This window comes from Ixodes scapularis, unplaced genomic scaffold (genome assembly GCF_016920785.2).
Source record: "Ixodes scapularis isolate PalLabHiFi unplaced genomic scaffold, ASM1692078v2 PGA_scaffold13__105_contigs__length_92229423, whole genome shotgun sequence".
In the NCBI taxonomy this organism is placed as follows: Eukaryota; Metazoa; Arthropoda; class Arachnida; order Ixodida; family Ixodidae; genus Ixodes; species Ixodes scapularis.
Window position 1 is genome coordinate 79,985,966 of NW_024609839.1, and position 26,701 is coordinate 80,012,666.

Here is a 26,701-nt window from a genome sequence, read left to right on the forward strand (position 1 = left end):
GTTTCCTGCGGTGGAAGCCACGTCCCCATTGGACCAGTCATACATCTCCCTTTCGCCACGTGATTCTCGCGTTCATACCCATTTGCAGACAGCCGCGTCACGTAAGGAAAGAGAGGTGGCCGATTGGTCCGGCAGCAATCTCAGCTTAAACACTGACAGGGTATTTATGCTCGCCGAGGTATTTATTTGTACATGACATATGAGAACTCAACTACTCGGAACACAATTTCCGGCTCGAAATTCGTTTTCTTTCCACCCGAAAATCGCCGATCGAGAACTGGCCGGTTTGAGTCGTGCTCACTCTCTTCTCCGTAGTCACGTGCCGTTCTCTATTGTTTAAAGTCGTGGGTCATCAAAGGCACACACTCAATATTAAAACTATAAAAATATTTTATACCCATATTTTGTGGCTTCTAGAACGCTGCTAATATGTAAATAGAAAAAAAAAAAAAAAGTTGCTTATTTACCCGATTGTCAGCAACGCTCTCCTCCCTAGACCAGTTTCGGTTTCAAGCAGTTGCATGGTTCGTGTTTATTAAAAATATATGCGACGCTGTAGCAAAATATTGACGGGGTAGTTTTCTGACACCATGTTAAAACAACCTGCGAAAATCATAAATAAAAAAAACAAAAACCGAGCATTGTGGGAAAGCAGAAACAAATATTTCGCCCAACGACGGCGGTTTAGCCTACTGTTCCCAACGCTCCGGCCCGTGCACGAGAACGTCGCGATACGCCTTGAGAACGAGCTGTGTACTCGGGGGGAACAAGAATCATTCTGCCGGTTGCACACAAAAACAAGGTCGACCTGTCTCAAACTGCAGTGTTTCTTTTGCCGAGCGTCGCCACCGAATGCGGCGAAGCAGGTCAAAAAACAGCGCGAGCCACTTGGCTTGTGGCGTACCGCAAGGGCGCCAGGGGCTGGAATGGCGCTGTAGTCAGCGGCCAAGTTTGAGATGTCGAGTGAAAAACATCCCATTTTTATGTTTATTTATTGATGTCCATCAACAGCAACATGCTTGTGTCGTGCATCGCAACATCGACGAAAAAGAAACGCGCAAGTATCAAACATATTATACACAAAAGGGACAAAAAAAATATCATATCCTATTATAGCTCTGACATTACAGTTTTTAAAATAGCTCAAAAAGGCATTCCATTTGGGTGACAGGCAAGAGAGCTTCCCAACAACATATAAAACAGTTTCAATTACTTCAAAGAACAAGGCAAACAAAATCTTATGATGGATAACATAAACATGAGCATGACACTTTGCTTGTGCAAAAATAGCAAACCATTAAGATCTTTTCTGGGGAAAGTGTGTCCATAACCATTTTACTCAGTAGCCAGTTGTAGCTATAATAATATTTATTTCCAAAGTATTGGTCGTAAATGAAAAAAAAGCATCTCTGGATGCCCTCAATATGCTTACATTTTGAAAGGATTAAGTGAATTCCAAGCAGTAGAAGAAAATTCCAACCCTGAGCGAACAAAGCAGTTAAAGAAAAAACACAAGCACAGATATCAAAATTTTAAAAGCTCGTATAGTTCTAAACATTGAGCCAAACGTCTTCAATGACGATGCCACCACAGCATTACCGTGCGAAGCAATTTGAAGCACAGAGTCCCATAACACTCCAAGATCATAAATTCACCTGCCTTCACCCTTAGCCCTAAAACATTTCGACAGTAAACTGTTAGTTCTATTTATTCGTCGTCAACCCCCCAGCTCGGGTCTTCTCCCGTATGCCCAAAACGCATTGATGGCAACAAACGACCGAAGAACTGCTTGAAGACGCTGCCTTCAGGCCATATTTCAAATGTGTTGGTACATTCAAACACATCTTCTGCCACAGACAAAAGAAAGGACGAGTATGATGGGTGTTTTGGCCACAACTTCGTGCAGGTTACCGTCTCGTCACCTAGCACAGATGTCACGAGTCTAACCACGTTGTCTTCACTCGTATACGGTTCTAGACGCGACACAAACAACAATCTTGTTTTCACGTGACCAGGAACAGAGGTAAGTGTTGAATTTTCAGCGACCCCCGTCTTCATCTCCGTCTTACAATGCCTTGCTCCTTCAACGATTCTGTCGTTATCTCCAACTGAAGCCCCAGCTTTATTTGTGCTTCCTAACCCGTCCTGTCTCAATGACGAGGACGTTGATGCCAGACACCAGTGCTCGCGTTCGCTGTGGTAGGCGAAGGCTGATGGTCTCGTGCCACAGCGGGACACGGTGGAACAACCCTGAAAACAGAGTCTGCACGATCCGAAGCACTTGAACCAGCGACAGTCACACCAAGACGCTGGCACAGGGTTTATCATTCCCTATTCAGGCGGCACCTAAATTCGTTCGCAAGATTCTCGACAGTGACCTGTAGCTCCTCGAGATATTCAATTAAAGTCTGCGCATTTAAATCCCTTGAAGTCCCACTGGTACTTGCTCGGTCGCTTTCGTTTTCACCGGCAATTGCTCCACTGGAATTGGTGTAGTCGCCACTGCTGCGGGGTGGAAGAGGCCCGCTGTCTTCAGCACTCCGGCAAGTGCAAGTGGGGCATTTAAATGCGCCTGAGAACCCTTGCGTCAGGATCTCATACTCAGTGGGTCCCACGTTCACGCACCTACGGTGGTAGGTACCCTGGCAAGTGCCAGAACAATGAATAGGCTGCTCTATGCCTTGAATTTCAGCATAACATTTTGCACAGACCACCTTCCTCCTGTACATCTCCGTCATGCCGAGCGACGAATAGCCCCCAAACGCATTAGCCTGCAGAAAGAAAAAAAAAAAGAAGCGTAGTTTATTTATTAATTCATCTGAAAGTAAAGGGTCTAATCAAGAAAATAAAGCCCATTTTTTGGGCTCGCGAAGTATAAATCGCGAAAAGCTAGCGAAAAGCGAAAAGCTTAACAGTTTCCTGTTAAGGGAACAAGGTAGGCCCTATTCCTCCCATGTGTTTCAGCCTATGTATGTGACCCCTTTTCTCGGGATCTGCTAGGGTTAGAGCCTAGAGGATTCATGCTGGTATCATTGTATTTAGCTTTCTCTGTTCTCTTTACTGAACTAGAATTATTGCTATATATATTTTAGTTCTTTTTTGCTTTTGTTTTTACTGGACCCTCCTAATTTTAATGCCAAAATGGACAATAAACAGCTTGTCAAACAAAATTACCTTGATTAATTTCCATAACTCTAGTTCAGTAGACTTCCCCTTGTGTTGTCTTGTTAGTGGGAAAAAATAATACCTCTAGGTTTTATGGTTTCAGAGAAAAAGGGTCAAACGTCGCAAAAAAAATGATGTTTTGAGATAATTGACTTTAAAGTGAAAAAAAGCACTTTATAATAAACTTGCACTCTAGAAATGCATGTTGATGTATCAGTTCGATAGCCACCAGCCAGGTTGTCACCTCCATAATCAATATTTAGTTTCTTTGTTTGCTGTCTTGCTTTGTGGGCCCCTTTTGTGACGAGCTGTGTGGCCCTGTCTGCAAAGTAAAGTCGTCGCCGGTCAACGTCCCGCAACCACTGCACCGTGAATCATCCTGGTGAAACACCAAGTAGAGGCCCGAAGTTGTCCGTTTTGACGTCTCTCTAATCAGTGTGTCCAACAGTACTTTTCACAGTTCAAAAAGTAGGTGCAGGTGACGCCAGCTCTTTGTGCTGCTTTTTCATCCAGCTGCAAGTCCCCACCACACACTTTAGACACTGAGCTTTCGGCGACGGCACAGGACAGAAGGTCGAAGTCAATCAGTTCATAGTCGCAGTCACTAACACTTGCCTTGAGCTCTTCAAAGCGTGCTGCCGAGCGCGACAGCTTCGAAGAAGATGCACACGTGGTGGCCGTTGCGTCAGGCATCAGAATGCGTTGCGGGGACTCGGCGGCATGAGAAATTGACCTATGCCGACTACCCTGGAAGCGACGCTTTGAAATACCTTCTTCATCTTCATCATTTGATTAACATTCCAAATCTAGTGTTAAAGTAAACAATAAATTACTTTAAATTACAGAAGCAAAAGTATGCGCGTCGCGACTGATACCGGCAGTGTCTGAGGATTTATGGGGCTAAAAAAGTAAAAGCTGGACAGCTTTTTGCTGTTTCTGGACGAGCAATAAACATTCCGCTAAACCTAGAGAAAACCTGCGTTTTTTTTTTAAGTTTTTTTTTACAACATAGGAGATACAGTCATGCATAGGTGTAAAAGGGGGCGTGGTCGGTCCCCACCTAGGTTTCGGAAAAGGTCATTTTTTCTGTAGAAAAATCGCGCACGCTCAAATTACACAGTCAGCATTGTTCAGGAAAGACTGGGAAATCCAAATCAATAAAAAACAAAAATCAATTTTTTTTCAAACTTTTGCCCTACCCTGTTTCCTTAAGGTGACACTTAGTGGTAATGACAGAATGCAAAAGTTTAATTAATCACAAAAAAAAAACTATTTTATTTTTTTAAATTGAGAAATGGTATTGTGGAAACCTGAGGCATTTATTTCAGTGCATGCAACTTGTCAGCAAAAAAGGCAATCTTGTTTTCTTCCGTACTAACAAGTTACACGAGAAATGAGCTGCTGCCAGTCAGAACAGGTAAACAGGAAGAAACACACACACGCAAGAACATGACAACTGAAATCGTTCCTAAACTGCTTCCACATCTTTGGAGGAACTGACCTAAGGGAACATACTGACACATCCAAATAATCAAGTTGGAACTTTTAGGGTTAAGGCCGAGGTCTCATGGTGGCCAACTTCCAACGAGCCATTAGTTCAAACCTTAAATGACGACACAGGTCTGTATGGCCGAAAAACTGTGATACAACACGAGGCACAGGTGTTTGTCCTCCGTCCATAATTTCCTCCTTTCTGTTGCTCTTCTGTGCACATTGCACAATCACTACATGCTCTCGGCTACGACACTTATCCCATGTCCTTACTGAAATGAATTTCTAATTTATTCATACCATTTATGTTATACTGAGATGAAGACCATTTTCTATTCTATACAATTCCACCCAGTGGAAAGTAGACATCGCGTGATGAGACCACCACCTAGACACACAAGCGCTAGGAACGACGACAAAGAGAGGGCGGTGCGAGCGTGGAGATGGCTGACATGGGTCGCAAAGCGGTAAATCTTTGAGAAACCTTTGTTATCTACCTGAGAGTCTACTGATCTTGAAAATGGTGCCTATTGATAACTAATCTACTGAAGAGACCTATTGCTAAATTACCCAAGCATCAGGGAGAATGCAGGGAATGGTTCCACGCGCCGCACATGCCGGCATCTGCAGCAGTAACTGTTTAAAGCAAAAGCGTAAAACAAATGGCATCTCGTACACGTGTTCGTCAACGCTTTATTTTGCTGCAAATCTTTTATACAAGGAAGGCGTGCGCGTGCAGTGGTGTGAGCGTAGTGTTTGTTGACGAACATGAAAAATCCACGGAACCCTAGCCATAAACAGCTCCGCTGTAAAATGTGCGGTACGGACGGCCTGGGAGCTTGCACCAAGCGCGTTAGTCGATGTGTTAAAGACTGGCTAAATTTCTTGTCTACAGCTGAGAGACCAGGCGCCCACTGGGCCCCAACAGCAACACCGCCTTCCATTTCCACTCGCAAGCATATAGCAGGAATCTATGCAGAAGAGCACACAAAGAGGCTTTTACCGCCGCTTATTTTGCATTTCCTATAATCGATGAGCATCCATAGTCTGGACCATAGATTATCAGAGTTCTTAGAACCCAGAAGTTACCCAGAGTATCGTCATGCATGCCCCCGAGCTCAACATCCTTGACCGTCTCCTGCCACGAAGTACCTAAGTCGGTTTTCCAGTTTAAGCACTATTTTAGCAGTATCTAACAATGAGCCGAAAACTTTCTTGCATGCGCATTATCATTTATAAGGTCTTTCACGCTCTGCTATACTGTAACGCATCAATGCCAAGATTGAGAGAGGCATGCTTGATTGACTGCAAGGCAGACGAGGTTCTTTGAGAACGAAATTGACAGAAAACCCTACGCCTGATTCGCATCAGGCAAACAAACATATCTGCTCATTGGAGAGCTTGACAGACAGAAACTTCCCCTCCCTTTGTACACATTAAAGGTGCTCAAAATACATAGCATTCACAGGGTCTCGGTGACATCATTGTGTCATGGTGTTACCTGAAGTCACCGAGGCCACATCCCAGGCCTGTACACAAAAGCACTTGATGCTGGCACCCTTAAATGCTACACATTTAAAATGCGTCCTCACAAAAGAGTGATCAGAGCAAGACAGAAACAAAGCCTCACCTTTTGCTGGCTCTGTCCATATACCGAAGTGCTGGTGCCAAAGGCCGTGCCCGTGCCGAAGGCAGTGCTGATCGGCTGTGCGGGCAGTCCAAAGCTCGTCGCTTTGGTTTGCGTGTTCTGGCCAAAGATGGAGTCACCTGTCGACGTGAATGTGCCAGCAACAAACCAAAACATCAGCAAAACAAAAGAAATCCAGATTTTGCAGGAAATCGGGAGTTCACAGACAGCTATAACAAAAAAAATTTGAGAGGAAAGAACGAAAAATATATTCTGCTTTGACTTTCTTTAAATGTACCAGCATGTTCGTCGTAATCGAAGAGGGTATTGACTGTGTATCCTAAACTTCTAACACTAAAAGTCGACGAAATAGTTGAGTAAAGAGGTGAACACCACACACCTAAGCAAGCAGAAATCCAGCAGTATGCAAAGAGATGTGCACTCCTTTGTTTTGTTGCCCGAACTCTCCCAATCGCATAGCGCCAGCAAGGTAGTGTTATCATGCCCCGTTTTAACATCACTACTAAGCTTACGAAGCACGAAACACCTGGAAATAAAATTAATAAAGAATAAATGCCAAACAATTGACTGGATTTTTGGCGAGTTTTTTTTTTTTTTCTGACGATACATCGAAGCAACGCTCGTCAAGGATTGGCCCAAGACGATTGCCAAGGTCTCACCCGTGTTGGAGGTGCCAATGAGCGACTTGCTCTGGTTGGCGCCGAAGTTGAATGTCGACTGCTGGGACACTGGGACGCTGAAGATGGAGCTCTGCTGGGTGGTAGCGCCAAAGCCCACCATGCCCGCCTGACTCCCCTTGCGGTTGGCAGCGTAGTCTTCCAGCCGAAGCTCCTGCAAACCAGTCCCCGGGGGCCGCTACTTATCGGCACTGGAAAGGCATCGCCATATACAGCAAACCCCACACAACTACTCCTCTTCTAAAGGCTGACAAACACCCAATGTCTTTTTCCACCGTTCTCTTTCCCCCTCTCCCTCCTTCCCCTTCAATTGATGCGGTTGCAGTTAGGGAGAGAAGGACAAGAAGATGATGTTCTGCACTGCAGAATACCGAGACTGCAGACGTCTTAGGGGGGGCGCTGCTCCGAGAGGGATTTCTGTTTTATTGATCGCTCTATGAACACTTGGACCAATTACAGTAAGCTTGCTTGTAACAATTCATTATTATGTAAGCAACCCAGTTCGAAAATGCAACGTCCCGACCTTTAAATAGAGTGTCAGGAAGCTGTGGCAATAATGTTTTGTTCCGTCGCAGACTGTTAACATTTCTGGAGGGCGAAAAACCAGATCGTGCGATTTCGGATAAAGCTTTAGATAAATGGCAACAATGATTTTATTCACCCTTTTGGACATGTCCACCAAACTCAGTTCGTGAACAATCGAATCTCTGAATGGAACGCGACTAAGTCAAACCGCAACAGATGGTAGCCCATTACATGCTGCGGAGACAAGAAAAAGAGTGTCGCACCTCCAGGCTCTTGTTTTCGTACTCCTTCATGCAGGTGATACACCGGTGAGAGGTGTTGATGGTGCTCGACACCCCGTTCTTCCTCATGGTGTCCGTCCCCGTGAGTGCCCTGAACTTGATAGTCGTGCCCGACGTGGCAGGACCCGCTCCAAATGCTGGCAAGAGGTTCCAAAAAATGGAAAATTAAAATGGACCAAGGAATTGCTCAGCTTATACACAAAATTCCCGTTATCAAGCAACGCTTTAAAGGGGCACTGACACCCCAAAGGTCGTATTTATTTTTATTGTCTAAAACGATGCAAGTTGCAGTCATAGACACGCAAAAAAAAACGCATCGCAAAAAGAAATTTTCCCGCGCGCCCGCGCGCCTTTTTATTTTTGGCGTTTGATTTTCCCGCCTCTCGCCTCCTCGCTTCTTTTGATCGGTGACGTCAAAAATCAGGAAATTTAGAAGCTTTGTAGGCGACATCTCTATAACATTTAATTACGGCAATCGTAAAACATGTTTTTTAACGCAATTGCGAACGCACTACGGCCCTTCTTTTTGAAATACCAAAAATCGGGAGTTCGTTGTGGTGCCGTCTCCTGGATTTGTATCCTCCAACGGAAAACAGGCGACACCGCTCAAAACCGGTCCGCCGTAACGCCGCCGCTCACTCCTTTTTCCTCGCTTTGGGTCGCCATGGCAACAGCAGGGAGTGGTGAAAGAAAGTCGACTCTCAGGTCTCCGCGATTTTTGACGTCAAGGCACCGGCGCCGATCGCGCGGGAACTTCGAATTCGGCATTTGGAAATTGTTTTTTTACTTCACAAATACTGAACTCCCAAATTTCATATTTTGAGGGTAATGTCCCGGCATCGTTTTCAATCGTTTCGGATAATAAAAAAAAATATGATTTTGATGTGTCAGTGCCCCTTTAACAGTGTTCTAGGAAGTAATGCAGTGGCTCTAAAAAAAGGGGTGCATGAATGAAGAAGACAAGAAGTCTTTCACAGATTCTCAATTGTTGTGCCACGTTTCATAGTGGACATTGTTCCATGGCAAGTGCTGCTCGTTAAAAGCCCCATCAAGTGCTGTAACACCGTCATTACATACGACAAAACATCTACTGCCAAACAACTTGTTCAGTGCTCCCAAGATCTCGTATTGATGTGAAACAAAATAGACATTTTCAAAATTCAACCTGTCAACTTTGATCACTATCGTCGTCCCAGGGGATGACACAAGTGCCAAACTAATGGCAGGCTTCTCGAGGCCGATAAAGGAAGCAGGTATAGATGCGACCAAGGGGATGATAGTATGCGAGGCCTGTACATTCGAAACTTGGGTACAACATCGCACAAAAATTAGATGTAACAATTGCAAAAACAATTTTTTTTGTGTGTGGTTTAATCAATCTTTTGTAATACGTTCTGCTCCTGTGCTTCTTGATCACAGAAATCTAATCGAGGTGCTCATGGGTCCTATCGAAATTGAAACAAATCAATAAAAAATTACGAAAAGATCGAAGAACCAATCCTCGTCTGCCGTCGACGTGCAAAGGCAACTGTGCCCGACAAAATACGGTTTCGTGGCCGCCATTAGTTCTGTCGAAGTCGAAACCAGTACTGCAGCCACCAGGTGGCACCACATTTCGAAACGGGACCACCCGAACTCAAACAGAGACTCACCGGACGTTCCGAAGAGTCCGCTCCCGGCCGTAGGTGTGGCCGTCTGGCCAAAGAGCCCCGTGCCCTGGGGCTGTCCGAAGAGTCCGCCCCCCGTCGGCGTCGCGGTGGCGCCGAACGAGCCGAACTGTGGCCGCGGCTGGCCGAAGGCTGTCGAAGTAGCCCCGAACATGCCTGTGCCGGGAGCCTGCTGCGGCGTGCTGGCGCCAAACATGGACGTGCTCGTCTGCGGCGCCCCGAAGCCTGGTCGGAGAAACAAAGGTGATGACACTCGGTGGTTTTGTCGGCAGAATTGGCCGACCAAACACGGCGACGTTGGTACGGTGCCTGGAACGCGTTCCCATCCGTCTGCTTGGGCCACAGTCGCACTGCTTATACATTGAACAAAAAGCACCGTGTTCACTGCAGACGTGACAGAATTATGTGCAGACGTGCCTCAAGTACATTTATAGCACGTCTGTTCCGTGCACATGTATGCTTTAAACATGTCTGAAGACAGTTTTAACGCAGAATGTGTTATATGGCTGGCATCTAACCGTATCCGGTTAGGCACCAGACACGAAAGTCGACGGGCTGACTAAATGCAGACGCAGCGCTCGTCTCCTCACCGATTGGTCGCTAGTGCCAGTTGAACCTCCTCCCTGAGGACCTCCGCGCAAAAGCAAGCGACAGAAAAGCAGAAATACGAAAGCACACTTTTTTGCCGCAACGGATCGAGGTAGTTCCGAGCGTACGGTTCTCTTTTGCTACGAGCTAAAGCTGGAGCCCCAGCTCGGCACTGCCGCGTTCTTACTGTTCCGATTTCTCCACGCTTCGTCTGCTGCGTCTCGAGCTCGCACGGGCTCCGAGAAAGCCGCGTTCACACTGCAACCGCAGGAGACGGCACCCACATTCGCAGAGTGCTTACCTCGCACAGCACGGGGCCGCTTCGCGCCAACCGGTCTTCGCACGTGTACAGTTTCTCCCCACTAACACATTGCATTCTGCGTTGCAACTGCCTCTGCCACGCTAGTACGACAAAAAAGCGACCTTTTTTGTACGACCAACGTGACACGATTGTCGTACAGAGACGAAGCACGCCTCGGGCAGCGTCTGGAGAATGTCTTTTGTAGGATAGACTAAAAGTGTGACTGCAGATTTAGCATCCTATCCCACCCCATACAACAAAAACTGTCCCGAATGGCAACGAATTTCGTCGGAGGAGCCGGCGTCTCATGCTGACAGATATCGCAATCCTGCAGGTTGGTTGCAGAAATCCTGGCGAAAAATGCGAGCAGACGCAAGGGCTGCCATCGGTGCAGCATCCAACCTCGCGTGTGCTACAGTTTCCGTCGAGCGTCTGTCTGCAGAGCGACCTATGGCAGGACAGACGTCTGCCGGCGTCGCACACACCTAAGCTGCAGTGGCGCCGCTAGGATAATGCGAGGTCCCGATCTGCCAGGAATCCAAACTTATTATTATCATCCCTCAATTTAACGAATCGCGATTAGTCCCAATAGGATGCTCGACACCTGCCACACCCCGCATTTTTTAAGCTACTGCGATTATAAATATGCTTGTCGCTGAGTCGAGGGACCAAAGGCGAAGACACGTTTCGGGCACCGCAACCAAACACGCACGTCCGGTTCGACATCATTCGGTCTGTTTCTTTTTACAACAACCAAACGAGAGGTAGAGGAAACAGGTTCCTCACCGAAGCCAGGGGTTGCCGAAGTGGCAGGCTGCCCAAACGTCGAAGTGGTCGTTCCAAAGAGGCTAGTGTTCTGGGCGGCGTTTCCGAACAGGCTCCCGCTGGTGCTGGGAGCCGTGGCCCCAAACGCCGACCCTCCGAACATGCTGCTCGCTACAAGGCGTTGAACAAAACAAACAAAGATTAAAGCACCACGAAGAACACAAGCGAATCGAGGATAGGAAAGCTGGGAAACAATTGAGGCACACAAAAGCACACAGTTCTGAAATTTCTGCCTCGGCCTGAAACGATGAGGCATATGCGACTTATGTGCCTTCCTCGACTTTCAAGGGGACGTGTAACGGTACAGGTTGAAACCCTTTTGCAAAGTCTACTGTTGCTAGTTTGACCCAAGTATACTTGTATGCAATGCCACCGACACCGAATCTTTTTGTTGCAATGTAATTTCTACGACAAAACCACTTTTCTTTTTTTTTTATATGCTAAACCCGATAAGACATGATTATGAAAATTACCCTTTGGCAACGAAAGTCACCATGGCGCTTATCGGTTGAACACAAGCACTGTGCAAGCGCCCAATTTCTGCTCACGACAATCAAGGCCCGGATCTTAGAATGGACTTAAGCGGACTTTATGAACCATCGGAGCCAATGCAACGCTGAGAAAGTATGACGCGACAAAAGGACAAAACACGTCGCTGCCCTCGTTGCGCCCGACCGGAAGGCCACGCGTTCTTTCCTTTGGAATGGCTCCGATGGCTCGTAGCGTCCGTGCGGTCCTGTTGAGACTTGAGGGACAGTCAGACCACAGGCCATTGACGCTCCTAGGGTTCTCTCCACTTGGATGAGAACCCTCTGTGAGCCGATGCAGTGTGATAGGGTGGGAGAAGGATCATGTTACACATGCCGAGGGGAAACGATAACAGGGCTGCTAGAAAGCACAGAAGATACAAACTAAAAGCGAAGCCCTGGCGCGGCTTCTCGATCCCTTTGAGGGATCGAGGTGATCATGGCCTGGTCACCGCTCGCGAAAAACAAACTAACAAAGTAAATAGAAAACAACAATTTTCCATCCGCAGCCCTACCCTAAAACAAAAAGACAAAAAAAAAAAAAAGTAAGAGAAGAAATGTAGGGGTTAACAGACAGCTGAGTTTGGGGAAAGAGGAGTTTTCGTAGACCGTTTTCTCACTTCCTCTACGCTCTCCGGAACGAAGACGCTTGTCCTGCACAGAGTCCCAGATCTCGTAGCGGGTTGCGGAGCGGAGAACGTTGCGGGCCAGCGGAAACCATCTACGAGAACTCCCTAATGTGGCACTTGTCAGTGAAGTTCTCCTCTCATCGCTAAGATATTTCCTCACTGACTTTTCCAGCGTTCACTGAATATTATTCAAACCTACTGAGCTTAAAAAGGAAAGAACGATTATATGAAAGACGTACACGGACGACCACACGTATACGTCCTTCATGTTTTTATTCTTTCGTTTTTAAATATTCATTATAACAATGCGCTCGAATTAACTGCTTCTAAGTTATACACTGTCTTGTGTAGTAAAAGTGAGCTGTCAGGGCGGCAAACTCGATAGTCAGGATACCGCTACCACTCGGAGACCGCGACCGCCCATTCAGCGACAAGTGGCCCGTGGGCTCCGTGCAGCGAGCAACATGCGCGGGTGAGAAACGAAAGCTGCGCTGCTGCGCCAACCGGGAAAGACTGGAAAGACAAGATTGCGAAGAGAGAGGGGGAGGGGGGGGGGCGGCAGGCGAGGAGGCGATAGCGGCCAGTTCCGTGAACAAGCTTCCCCTCGGGGAATGCTTCCCACAAAGAGCGGCCGTCTTTAGTCGGATGCAGTGTTGTCGATATACCGAAAACATATTGTTTACGTAAAAATATCCTCTGTATATACAAGTCAAAAAATGACGGTCCTCGAAAAGTGGCCTGGGCACTCTTCAAGGACCGGATTTATGGCGAATTCCACTGTCGTTTTGGAGCGCGCCGGGATCGACTTTTCTGGATCAAACCTGACTCTGCGGACAATTAACAGCTGATTTGCTTTCGAGGGGAGTTTTTAAGGATTCACATTAAAATTTAAACCAGATAATACGTGTCATTGTCTTCCAAATTATATTGTGTTTATGTATAGGTATTAAGCGCGAAACACATGTACGACGAGACCACGGTCGGAGGCGAGGGTTTTCAACGCTCTCTGGCGCTACGAATACCCTCGCCCCCCAAGGTCATTCCGGCAGTTCACACGTGGGATCGGACGGTTTCGTCGTACATGTGTTTCGCGCTTAAATTAAGCACGCCCTAAAACATTTTTACTATTTTTCGTTTTGTCGCCTAAGATTCTATTAATTTCGTTATCATTATATCTAAAACGGTGCAATTTATATGCTGCAAAACGCGAAGTTAAACAAATGTGCAACTGGCCTACCTCTTTCAAAGAGCTCATTTCTGTGTTCGCTCTAGCCAGAACTTGTACAATAATTTTTCGTGTTTAAATTATTACGTCTGAGTTCCGGAAGGCGGCAATTTCAAGGTTCAATCAAATCATTTTAATTTAGAAAAATATTTAATTAGCAGGATTGCATTTTCAAGGCAACAAAATGGGTAGATAAAACGTAAATCTAAATAATAAAATAAGAAATGTAATTTTAGGAACAGTCGAACGATGTTCATAATCTTTAAATGGTCATACACCGATAACTTCCGTGCGTGCACCAGAAAGTTTGTGCACCAGAAAGTTCGTGCACCAGAAAGTTCCGCGCGCCAGAAAATTCAGTGGACTGAAACGTCTGTGCCCCGGAACGTCCGTGTACAGAAACGCTCGTAACAAAACGTCCTCGGACCCCTAAACATGCTATGAAACAGTGCTTTTCGACGGCGGTGTATGATGATTATTCGCCTGTGCCACATTAAAAAGTGGTCAAATACAGGTACTTTTTTGAGGCCGGCACTGATTGTCTGCCCTAGAAGCACGCTTCTGGCTAGATGTAGCGGCCACCCCCTCAGCGGATCATGGTAATTAAGTTGAGTTTTCAGTAAAACAAGCTTGTAAACAAGAAAGAAAACAATATTCCCTTTCTTGTTGACAAGTGTTTTTTACCGATATAAATCCCACAAGCGTTGAAAATAGCATATCTTGTTTTGACGATATTAGACTTAGGTGGACGTCGGCTCATAGAAAAAATTAGCTTGTATTAATTACCTTTTATTCCACGCACCGTCGTATTCTCAAACTTTCGCGTTCTATCCCAACAGCTTCACATTTTCACCGAGTTCGAGCTTTCTGCAATGCATACGTAGTTTATTTATCTAAACCAAAAAACACGTTTCTCTTTCCTCGGGAACTCCCTGTACATCATTGAGTGTTTTGTGGGAGCAAATTACCCTCTAAGAAAAAAGGTTGCCGATGAAGGGAAAATTGTTCTGTATGCCAAGAAAGAACTGATTCTCACAAAAGATTGCTATCATTGCGTACCATCTCGCCAAAAATGTTGTCCCCAGAAAAAATAATGTTTTGTGGGCAAAGAAAGCTAAAACGTACAAGCCAGAACAAAGTAAAAACCTCACAAAAAATAATGTGCACGCGCGTTTCTTTTTTTTTTCTTTTTTTTTAGAGTTGCTAAGTGTGCGGTTTGGAGCACACAGTCGCGGGTTCGTGTTTCAAACTGAAATCAATTAACGTTTTGCCATTATTGAATATTGTGATATTTTCCCAGTGGTGCACCACTGCGGTGAGGGACTGTTTTTCTTTTCCCACTTTTTTATTGTTTGGCCTAAATCAAATGACAGAATATTATTAGTTTGCCCTTTATCAATATTTACGGTGAGGAAACACGCATCTGCGTAAATTGGGGGTTACAAAGGAAAAAAAAAGTTAAGTGTTTTTTTAGAGTGCATCTTTTGGGCAGAGTGTCGCAAACTGCCAGCGCGATCTCATAACACGCAAACATCTTTCTAGCGACGCCACGTGTTGGAAGGATGATCGCTTGTAATATAAATTCGATAAAACAGAATACGATAAAATGACTTTAACCGTGTATTCCGAAGGCCCGTTTACACACTTGCGTTTGCTTATGACCGAGTTCTTGTGATTTCTTCCGACGAGAGAATACACCGGCATTCTGGTGCTATTTACGAGGTGACTCTGGAACTGCATTTCATTAGACAGAAGGTTTTGCGATTATTGCGAGATCATAAGTATATATACTCCACGAGAAAAGGTCATTTATAAGATATAACATGACCAAAAGCTTTTCAAGCCAAGGAAGTAAGAATGATGCGCGACATAAATAGGAAATATACGGAAATGCCAGTGTTCCAAGGCTATATGGCACCAGTCACAAGTGTGCAACCCAGCCTTGACTCGAAGAGTTCTTTGTGTAAAAAAAAGCAAACGGTCTGATGCTTTTCTTTTTCTTTTTTTTTTAATTACGCTCAATTTTTGGTGTAACATGAATGCATGGATTGCGTGTCGGATGCGGTTCCGAATTTTGCGGATGCGGTTCGGATGCGTAAACAACAAAGTCTGCGGGTGTGGATCGGATGCTGGTGATCAAACAAACGCAAGGTTCTAACCATTTAGAAGCTTGGCAATCGAGACTACATTTCCTCCTCGCGAAGGACATCAAATGAATGTTAAGAAATAAAAAAATATATATATAGAGAGAGAGAGATGGTGTTTTTCTTCACAGCGTGCTGAACTTGTACCAAATCTGAAAACCTGTAATTTTTCATAGTTTTTTTTTTCTCAATATATAAATTATACTTCGCTTGGAAGACAATGACACGTGCTGTATATGGCATCAATTTGAAATTTGAATCCGATGTACTCCAAAAACTCTACTCGAGAGAAAAATAATGAAAGATTGGGGCTGCAAAGGCATGTTTGGGAATGTTTACAAAATTTTTGGCGATAAATACTAAACATTCTTTTATATTTTGGCTGGTTATGTTATACATAGATTACTCAAAAAAGTATCGACGACCTGTCGCTAAAGGTTCGAGGTTGATCGCGAATCGAACATGACCGTCGTCAAAACTCCGCCTTCCTTTCCATTTCCTCTGGGATTTATTTGCCTGACGGTCATTCGTGAGGGTTCTGTGTTTTCGGGTAAATCCGAAAAAAATCTAAGAACAATTGCCTTTTTTATTTTCCGCCGATGCAGATATCTCTAAAAAAACCACAAAATTTCAAAGCCATAAAAAAAAAAAAAAAAAAATGGTGTTTTACAAATAAACTTTATACAAGCACAGTGTCACTGGCCCTGAGGACATGCCGCTTCAATTTCCTTTGAAATGTATAAAACTACTCACAAAAGGGGTTTGCCCTTTGAGGTTCCTTCAAGACAAGTGGGTCACGGTATCCAAACTTCATTTTGTTTTTGAAGTTTTTTTTTTTTTATTATAACAACGCAGAAATATGAAATCCAAATTTAAAGATTGGGAATTTGACAAAAAATTACCTCTGATAAACCCGGAATTTTCAGCGAAAAACAAACTCCAAAACACACCCTCCGAATTCACGAGAAATAAACTCCGAAAACACGCGGAATCCTAGCCGCATTTGTGACAACATATAAGAAATTGAAAAGAAAATACGGATGCATCCCACTGCCTGCATTCAAATGATTTACTGATCAACCTTTGAGAAACTTAATTGTTCATGTGCCACATTTAGGGTGACCATATTCCTCAAGGTAGACAACGGGACATCCCAGCGGGGGGCGGGGGCCAAAGATTGAGATTGGGGGAAAATTTTAATGAAATAACTGCTCCGATTTCAAAATGTTACCATATTGCGCTAAGCCCTAAGGTCTAGGGAACAGTCACACTGCTTCGCGTCCTTCATTGGTGTGGGTGTATTTTGCCGACGACTGAAGTTTCCTAAGCAGGACTTTATCCTACAAGACTCGGTTGTAAAAGTCTGCACAGTTATATAGACAAAAAAAAAAAAAAAAGAAAAAAAGAATCATGTCTCGAAAACCGAACATGATTCTTTATTGGGACAAAAAGACGGGACGGCAGAAGCGGATCTCAAAAACGGGACAGCCCCGGCCAAAACGGGACGTCTGGTCACCCTAGCCACATTATCATTACAAATACTTCTGATCACATACACTCGTAATTGAAAAAAAAAAGTTTGTTATTATCCCCGGGCCATACATCGCTCCAAAATTGATTTTAATGGTTTGTTCAGTCGACTGTTTAAGATTCTTTCCCCCTCCTACTTCGTTTGTTAATTAGAGAAACGTATTACGATGGGTCGATTGTTTCTTCAAACATTTTCCAAATATATTTTCCGCTATCGGTTATTCTAAAAAAAAAAAAAAAAATCTTTATAGTGGTTTTTTTGATTTGTTTGTCTGTTTTTAAAGATTTTTAGCTATAATTATTTTGTTTAGTAATAAGACTTATTTATTTTTGTTACCCACGCTCTAAACAGCTGGTTCGCTTTTTCTGACAGTCACTTCTACCGCATTTCAGCTAGGGTACTGAATACGGACTTTTAAAAGTATTTTTTCGTTTCAAATTACTTAAAATCTTGTGTATCACGCCATGGTTCTCGTTGTCGCCATATGCGGCTGCAAATTGGGAAATAGTTAGATTTTTGGTCTGTGATTGCACTTGTAAATATATCAGCTTGAACTTTAGGAATAACTAGAACACAAAGACAGAAAGGACAGGATAAGACACACAGCTGACTACCAACAATGTTTTAGTGTAAACTTCTTCCTTGAACTTTTGCTTCTTCCATTTGAGTCTCACAAATCGTGTGAGCATCAAATAGGGCAAAGTTTTGAAAAACAGATGTGCCGCCTACGAGATTCGGGATATCCAACTAGTCTTATGGTGCCAGTCTGTGAGAACATCTGCAAAAAATTGAAGCATACAAGGCAGGAGAACGGAGACACAGACAAAACTCGAAGGAAGATCGTGGTGCTACCGTACATTCATGGAATTACCCACAAATTGAAAAAAAGATTGCAGCAAGAAATGACGTACAAGTAGTATGCTCCGCGCCCAACAAAGCATACTATATGTGCCGTGAAGTGAAACGAAAAAGAAAGAAAAAATCCTGCAACACGGCCCACAGAACGCAGTATCTCCCATGCACAACAGGAGTGGTGTACCACATTCCCCTGTCTTGCGGGAAATGCTACATCGGCCTGTTTGGCCGATGTATCAACGACAGAGCCCGTGAGCATGCAGCCTCTCTAAAGGGAACAGCGGCAGGACATCTGGGCCCGTTTGCTCGAAGCACTAACCACGGCTAAAGTTAGCCGCAGTACCTAGGAGAGGGATTTTGAAATCATGTGACTGGGGCTCGGTAGGGATGCGGGGAAACATGGCGGTGCCCCGGTGAGTACTGCCGCTCGCTTTGGAACTAATATGCCGCTGTAGCCAAGGCTGGATGTGGTTGAAGGGGCAGGCTGCACGATCGCTGGAGTCGTCGTTTTGAACTGGCTGGTGTCCTGGGTGGCATTTCCGATCAGGCTCCCACTGGTGCTGCTGGAGGCCGGTGCTCCGAGCCCCCCTCTCGCTGCAGGGCGTCAGACAGAAGAAACCAAGATTGAAGCACAAGGAAGGATGTATACGAACCTAGGATGGAAAGCTGGGAACCGACCGAGACGTACGGAAGAAAGCAGTTCTGATATGTTTGCTGGGAACCGACCGAGACGTACGGAAGAAAGCAGTTCTGAAATGTTTGCATCAACCCGGAACGATTTAGCTTTCGTGGTACATGCGACACATTCTTTGCACACATGACCCAAATAAAAGCGAAGACGTGCGTTCCTCACCAAGGCTGGACGTGGTTGAAGGGGCAGGCTGCCCGAACGCTGGAGTCGTCGTTTTGAAATGGCTCATGCCCTGGGAGGCATTTCCGGTCAGGCTCCCACTAGTGGTGCTGGACGCCGGTGCTCCGAGCCCCATACTCCCTGCAGGGCGTCAGACAGGAGAAACCAAGATTGAAGCACAAGGAAGGATGTATACGAACCTAGGATGGAAAGCTGGGAACCGACCGAGACGTAGGGAAGAAAGCAGTTCTGAAATGTTTGCATCAACCCGGAAAGATTTAGCTTTCGTGGTACATGCGACACATTCTTTGCACACATGAACCAAATAAAAGCGAAGCAGTGCGTTCCTCACCAAGGCTGGACGTGGTTGAAGGGGCAGGCTGCAGCCCGAACGCTGGAGTCGTCGTTTTGAACTGGCTCGTGCCCTGGGAGGCATTTCCGGTCAGGCTCCCACTAGTGGTGCTGGACGCCGGTGCTCCGAGCCCCATACTCCCTGCAGGGTGTCAGACAGGAGAAACCAAGATTGAAGCATAAGGAAGGATGTATACGAACCTAGGATGGAAAGCTGGGAACCGACCGAGACGTACGGAAGAAAGCAGTTCTGATATGTTTGCTGGGAACCGACCGAGACGTACGGAAGAAAGCAGTTCTGAAATGTTTGCATCAACCCGGAACGATTTAGCTTTCGTGGTACATGCGACACATTCTTTGCACACATGACCCAAATAAAAGCGAAGACGTGCGTTCCTCACCAAGGCTGGACGTGGTTGAAGGGGCAGGCTGCCCGAACGCTGGAGTTGTCGTTTTGAAATGGCTCGTGCCCTGGGAGGCATTTCCGGTCAGGCTCCCACTAGTGGTGCTGGACGCCGGTGCTCCGAGCCCCATACTCCCTGCAGGGCGTCAGACAGGAGAAACCAAGATTGAAGCACAAGGAAGGATGTATACGAACCTAGGATGGAAAGCTGGGAACCGACTGAGACGTAGGGAAGAAAGCAGTTCTGAAATGTTTGCATCAACCCGGAAAGATTTAGCTTTCGTGGTACATGCGACACATTCTTTGCACACATGAACCAAATAAAAGCGAAGCAGTGCGTTCCTCACCAAGGCTGGACGTGGTTGAAGGGGCAGGCTGCAGCCCGAACGCTGGAGTCGTCGTTTTGAACTGGCTCGTGCCCTGGGAGGCATTTCCGGTCAGGCTCCCACTAGTGGTGCTGGACGCCGGTGCTCCGAGCCCCATACTCCCTGCAGGGCGTCAGACAGGAGAAACCAAGATTGAAGCACAAGGAAGGATGTATACGAACCTAGGATGGAAAGCTGGGAACCGACTGAGACGTAGGGAAGAAAGCAGTTCTGAAATGTTTGCATCAACCCGGAAAGATTTAGCTTTCGTGGTACATGCGACACATTCTTTGCACACATGAACCAAATAAAAGCGAAGCAGTGCGTTCCTCACCAAGGCTGGACGTGGTTGAAGGGGCAGGCTGCAGCCCGAACGCTGGAGTCGTCGTTTTGAACTGGCTCGTGCCCTGGGAGGCATTTCCGGTCAGGCTCCCACTAGTGGTGCTGGACGCCGGTGCTCCGAGCCCAATACTCCCTGCAGGGCGTCAGACAGGAGAAACCAAGATTGAAGCACAAGGAAGGATGTATACGAACCTAGGATGGAAAGCTGGGAACCGACCGAGACGTAGGGAAGAAAGCAGTTCTGAAATGTTTGCATCAACCCGGAAAGATTTAGCTTTCGTGGTACATGCGACACATTCTTTGCACACATGAACCAAATAAAAGCGAAGCAGTGCGTTCCTCACCAAGGCTGGACGTGGTTGAAGGGGCAGGCTGCAGCCCGAACGCTGGAGTCGTCGTTTTGAACTGGCTCGTGCCCTGGGAGGCATTTCCGGTCAGGCTCCCACTAGTGGTGCTGGACGCCGGTGCTCCGAGCCCCATACTCCCTGCAGGGCGTCAGACAGGAGAAACCAAGATTGAAGCACAAGGAAGGATGTATACGAACCTAGGATGGAAAGCTGGGAACCGACCGAGACGTAGGGAAGAAAGCAGTTCTGAAATGTTTGCATCAACCCGGAAAGATTTAGCTTTCGTGGTACATGCGACACATTCTTTGCACACATGAACCAAATAAAAGCGAAGCAGTGCGTTCCTCACCAAGGCTGGACGTGGTTGAAGGGGCAGGCTGCAGCCCGAACGCTGGAGTCATCGTTTTGAACTGGCTGGTGTCCTGGGTGGCATTTCCGATCAGGCTCCCACTGGTGGTGCCGGAGACCGATGCTCCGAGTCCCCCGCTCGCTGCAGGGCGTCAGACAGAAGAAACCAAGATTGAAGCACAAGGAAGGATGTATACGAACCTAGGATGGAAAGCTGGGAACCGACCAAGACATACAGTACAGAATAGCGAGCAGAACAAACATACCTGCAAAGGAATCGCACAACAAACGGATCCCGCAATGCATTTCGTCTGCTACGTGCGAAAAAAACACAAACAAACACACAGTTGGGTGTAGCCATGTGACTTCCGCCACTCACTCTCCCCTCTCCGCTTGTCCGTGCGGTGTAGGAGTTTTGGTTTCGGTTTTGAGCAGTTGCAATTTTTGGCTTTTAAAAAAATATGTGACACTATAGGAAAATATTAATTGAGTAGTATTCCGACACCATAATAAATCGCCAAACAAAAAAGGAAAAAAAAAAATTCTGGGGGGTGTCAGTGTCCGTTTAAGGGTGGAGCCACGGGTGCGCACTGTGTGGTCTGGGAGATTATTCCATTTCGCTAAGGTAAGGGGTAACAGTGGGACCAGGACTGCAACGTATACTGGGGCAGTTAAATTGTTGTCGGGAATAACCATGGGCGATCTAATGGCAAAGATCAACCCAGCTGACAATGGCGACAAAGAACTCTCATGGAAGAGACAAATGGATGGTTCTCTACTGTGAGTACCGAGAATACTTGCTGATCTTCTGTCGTGCAAAAACTTACCGCACAGGCTAAAGTTAGTACTAGAGATAAGAGATGCTGCTTTACCACTCGGAAGGTATGCTCCTTGAAACCCACAATGCCGAAGGTTTTGAGGAGGAATGGCATAAGGTGCTGTGGAGCCGCCCAATCGATACCTTTATATCCTTGCATGCCATGATTTGTTATCCACAGAATCTGTACAGGACTAGTGTTTCAAACCCCCCCCCCCCCCTTTCCTCAAGAAATAAAAATAAAAAAGATTGCTGCGATAGAATTGCAAGAAGAGCATTTCATAGTTTGATTGCATGCATGGTGGCATTTTTCCCATAGAAAACCAAGCAATGGCCCTAAAGAAGAAGCACATGGACAAGGAAGAAGTGACGCCCTTTATGCAAAAATAAGGGGCATTGTGCAGGCTAGCTGGTGAACATTCATACTTAAAAACCCCGAGACAGAGGAAAGGAACGAGCAAACACAATGAAGGCTCAAAATGCAGCTGCTAAATTTATTCACAGGAACAGCCTCTGGCAAAAAGGGAACTCTTCCCCACCTTGAAAGCAACTCATCACCCTTTTGGGCTGATGGGTCGGTCCCACTTTCCTTGTTTGTGGGGTTAACGAGGGTCGTTTTCAAGGCGAGGATGAGCGCCGTCTCCAAAGAGGCTGTTCCTACGAATCCATTTTGCAGCTGCGTTTTGAGACTTCGTTGTGTTTGTCCCTTCCTTTTCCCTCGTCTTGGGGATTTTGAAGTATGAACCCTTTATGCGTTCTCATTGCTTCACGGAGCGTCAGACTGCATGTTGTTCAGACAGCAAGTGGCGCATGTGAAGAAAACCCCGTCAAGCACCGTCGCAACTTCACCATGTTTGATGCAACGCATAAGTCAAGCATTTTCTTTTTTTTTCTCTGTACTCCCGACACGTTACAACGGCATCAAAGTAATTTCAAACAAATTGAGCCTTACCAGTGACGGCGACACCCTTAACGCAACGTCGCATCGCCCTTGCGAAGCGACGACGACCTGCGTAGCTCACCCAAGGGTCAAGCAACGCTGAAGTCGTTGTTTCGAACGGGTTCGTGTCCTGGGCAGCATTTCCAAACAGGCTTCCACTGATGCTGGGAGCCTCGGAGGCCAACGCTCCGAACCCGCCGCTCACTGCAGGGCGTCAAACGGAAGAAACCGAAATTAAAGCGCAATAATGTACAGTATAGACCACTTACAACGTAACCGCTTATAGTGCAGGACCGGGTATAATGCGGCTTTTTTAAACCACCGGTTCGCCTCCCGTAGAACTCCATGTAATTACATACCGCTTAAAATGCAGGCGCGCGAAGGGAAATACCGGTTATAGTGCGGTATCTGGAGCAGCGCTCCGACCGCGCCGACCGACCAGCGCAGCGGGCACGCTTCCCTGTACGACACCAGATAACGGCGCTAGCCGCAAGCGGCAATCGCGGGGGCAAGGATGGCAAGGAGGTTGCTCGAAGAAGCGGGCAGAAGCAAAGAGAGAGGCTTCAGTTGCCATAGCGACGGAGGGACGCACAGACGTGTCGTTCACGGCGCAAAGCGCAAGGCGTTGGAGAGCCCAACCAGCCGTTCGCGCGCTTTGCATGCCGGTCCCGGGCCGGCTTCTTCTATCCGCAAACATGGCGTCGGTTTGTGATCGTCGACGTAGACGGCGTGGTGGAAGCTCATTGTTCCGCATAAAAGCGCTATCCTTGACTATGAATTTTCGTTGTCTGTCGCTATGATTACCCAGCACGTACTAGAAGGGAAGATCCACCTACTCGTGCGGCGATATCGTGGCGGCACTCTCAGGACGGCAGAAACGCCCGTGTCGTCGTGTTTGTTTACTTCGACTACAGTGGTGCTAAGCATTTGTGTTTTCGAACATCCCCGGATTTCTTATTTGGAGCATTTCATGCCTGTGCTCAAGTTGAAGGTATTAATGGCTCGTACCGTATAACGGATGCAAATTTTCACGCGTCTTTATCACCGGAGAAAAGTGATTAGGGTTAGCAATCCTGAACGCTTGCAACGTCTGTCCGCAACCCGCGACGCCGTTAAAAGGCTAGCTGCGCTAGGCAAAAGCCGCTCATTTCTTTCAAAATGTGTGACACATTTGAGAGAGAAGTGTACTAGTCTGGTGAAATAAAGACTTTCCTCAAACTAAGCTTTATTTTTCATCTAACATAAAATAAATTGTTTTACAAAGGTAAGTTGTCTCATGGCATGTATTTTGGCCTAAAAAATTGAAGTTTTGGTTATAGCACGGTACCGCTTATAGTGCGGATTTTCACAACTCCCGCGACATACGTTATATGCGGTCTACACTGTATACGGATCTAGGATAGAAAGCTGGGAACCGACCGAGAATCATGAAAGAAAGCGTTTTGAAATTTTGGCCTCAACCCAGAATGATTTAGCTTTCGAGCTGCAAGCGACACATTCTTTGCACAAATCAACCAAACGAAGGCAAGGACGTGCATTTCTCACCAAAGCTGGACATGGTCGAAGGAGAAGGCTGCCCAAACGCTTGAGTCGTCTTTGTGTCCTGGGCAGCATTTCCGATCAGGCACCCACTGGTGGTGCTGGGAGGAGCAGCTTCGGAGGCCGATGCTCCGAGCCTTCCGCTAGCTGCAGGGCGTCAGACGGAAGAAACCAAAATTAAAGCGCAGGAATGTATACGGATCTAGGATAGAAAGCTAGGAACCAACCGAGAATCGTGAAAGAAAGCGTTCTGAAATTTTGGCCTCAACCCAGAATGATTTAGCTTTCGTGCTGCAAGCGACACATTCTTTGCACAAATCAACCAAACGAAGGCAAGGACGTGCATTTCTCACCAAAGCTGGACATGGTCGAAGGAGAAGGCTGCCCAAACGCTTGAGTCGTCTTTGTGTCCTGGGCAGCATTTCCGATCAGGCACCCACTGGTGGTGCTGGGAGGAGCAGCTTCGGAGGCCGATGCTCCGAGCCTTCCGCTAGCTGCAGGGCGTCAGACGGAAGAAACCAAAATTAAAGCACAGGAATGTATACGGATCTAGGATAGAAAGCTAGGAACCAACCGAGAATCGTGAAAGAAAGCGTTCTGAAATTTTGGCCTCAACCCAGAATGATTTAGCTTTCGAGCTGCAAGCGACACATTCTTTGCACAAATCAACCAAACGAAGGCAAGGACGTGCATTTCTCACCAAAGCTGGACATGGTCGAAGGAGAAGGCTGCCCAAACGCTTGAGTCGTCTTTGTGTCCTGGGCAGCATTTCCGATCAGGCACCCACTGGTGGTGCTGGGAGGAGCAGCTTCGGAGGCCGATGCTCCGAGCCACCCGCTAGCTGCAGGGCGTCAGACGGAAGAAACCAAAATTAAAGCGCAGGAATGTATACACGAACTCATCTCTGTGACGTCACGGCGCGGTGGTGGCGCGTCGGTCGCACTTCCGGTCTGGGGCTGTGGGCAGAAGTCCCCATGCCAGACGTGTATTCCTGCGTTTTTTTGAAAGGAACGAGACAAAAACCTGCCTTCTCGTCAAAACGCCGCGACTGGGGCCGTACCAAAAGTGTCGTGAAAGGTTTGAAGGTCAGTTTCCACGTGCTTGGTTCGTCCGAGAATCTGGATATGTGCCGTGAAAAGGGAAAAGCAGACGCCGTCGGACAACGATTGCTTGGGCGGGAAGCACTTTGGGTTGAATTCACGGATACTTGCGGTCATCAGATTTATTTGTTTTGTTCCAACATGAACGCCAGAAAACTGTCAAGTTGTGCGGTTCACCTGTGGACTACGTTCAGTGCGTCTTCAAGTTCAAACGGCCGCCTGATTGTTCGAATTGTCGTCTGCTCTTCCAAACGTTTCTGCTTGTCGTCTGCTCTCTTAGACGACGCCGGTCCGTAGACCAAATGTTGGCCCGGCACTTGCGATAAGAAGTGAGTGCAGGCCTCAAAAGACTTAAATTTGAAGGTTGGTAGGCAGGCTCGATGTAAACAGTAGATACAAGGAGATGTTGGTCATTGTTACAAGTGACCAACACCGACTTGGTATGCCTAATTCTGTTCGTCCGATTCTGCTAGTGATTTTCAGTATCGTCGTCTACCATCTCAGCTACGGTTTACGCTTTTGCAACCCGAGCGGCGTCGCGACTGAAAATTCCGAGCGAAATCTCATCATGCGAATCAGGCTTTAGCGTACAATCTGCGGCTTCCACGCGGAATGAATCGCCACATGTCACATTATTCACGCGAAGTTTTGCGGTGTAACGAGCCTCGGTAATTTCGCTGACGCAGCTCAAGATAGTCAGACATCGCGAGGAAGACGTAGAACCAACAATTCGAACGCGAAAAAGGGCAGGGGGACTCACACCGACGCCGACAACATCGCATTTCAATGGTTTGTTTATGGGCGACGGCGAGCTTTTTGCCCACACCCCCATCGCGCATGCGCGGCGCCGGTGGCGTCCGCTAGGGGCGCTCCGGGCGCTCCGGTTTGTTTGTAAACATGAGTTGGTGTATACGGATCTAGGATAGAAAGCTAGGAACCAACCGAGAATCGTGAAAGAAAGCGTTCTGAAATTTTGGCCTCAACCCAGAATGATTTAGCTTTCGTGCTGCAAGCGACACAATCTTTGCACAAATCAACCAAACGAAGGCAAGGACGTGCATTTCTCACCAAAGCTGGACATGGTCGAAGGAGAAGGCTGCCCAAACGCTTGAGTCGTCTTTGTGTCCTGGGCAGCATTTCCGATCAGGCACCCACTGGTGGTGCTGGGAGGAGCAGCTTCGGAGGCCGATGCTCCGAGCCTTCCGCTAGCTGCAGGGCGT

General features: G+C 46.8%; 3 protein-coding genes across 4 annotated transcripts; all 3 read right to left on the bottom strand.

Moving 5' to 3' along the window:
* Nucleotides 1–975: 975 nt before the first annotated feature.
* Nucleotides 976–2,328, bottom strand: LOC121835575. The gene has a single exon (XM_042289993.1). It carries the CDS (start codon nt 2,326–2,328, stop codon nt 1,708–1,710), a length of 621 nt encoding a protein of 206 aa, XP_042145927.1. The 3' UTR covers nt 976–1,707.
* Nucleotides 976–20,517, bottom strand: LOC121832952 (nuclear pore complex protein DDB_G0274915-like). Of its 2 annotated transcripts, none has more exons than XM_042289991.1 (11): nt 20,383–20,517; nt 20,031–20,171; nt 19,682–19,819; nt 19,282–19,422; nt 18,933–19,070; nt 11,130–11,279; nt 9,440–9,679; nt 7,770–7,924; nt 6,964–7,135; nt 6,287–6,423; nt 976–2,771 (listed from the first exon to the last, which is right to left on the bottom strand). In XM_042289991.1, the coding sequence occupies exons 2-11, from the start codon at nt 20,164–20,166 to the stop codon at nt 2,325–2,327; spliced, it is 1,854 nt and encodes a 617-aa protein (XP_042145925.1). In that variant the 5' UTR covers nt 20,167–20,171; nt 20,383–20,517; the 3' UTR covers nt 976–2,324. The 2 variants fall into 2 exon arrangements, with proteins under 2 accessions (XP_042145925.1, XP_042145926.1); XM_042289992.1 differs by lacking the exon at nt 976–2,771 and adding an exon at nt 2,780–3,912 and having other exon boundaries at nt 6,287–6,441; nt 20,383–20,509.
* Nucleotides 20,518–20,660: 143 nt separating this feature from the next.
* Nucleotides 20,661–26,674, bottom strand: LOC121835466 (nucleoporin NSP1-like). Its single transcript, XM_042289695.1, has 5 exons — nt 26,550–26,674; nt 25,082–25,222; nt 22,855–23,046; nt 21,087–21,227; nt 20,661–20,875 (listed from the first exon to the last, which is right to left on the bottom strand). The coding sequence occupies exons 1-5, from the start codon at nt 26,560–26,562 to the stop codon at nt 20,661–20,663; spliced, it is 702 nt and encodes a 233-aa protein (XP_042145629.1). The 5' UTR covers nt 26,563–26,674.
* Between the last annotated feature and the right edge of the window lie 27 nt (nt 26,675–26,701).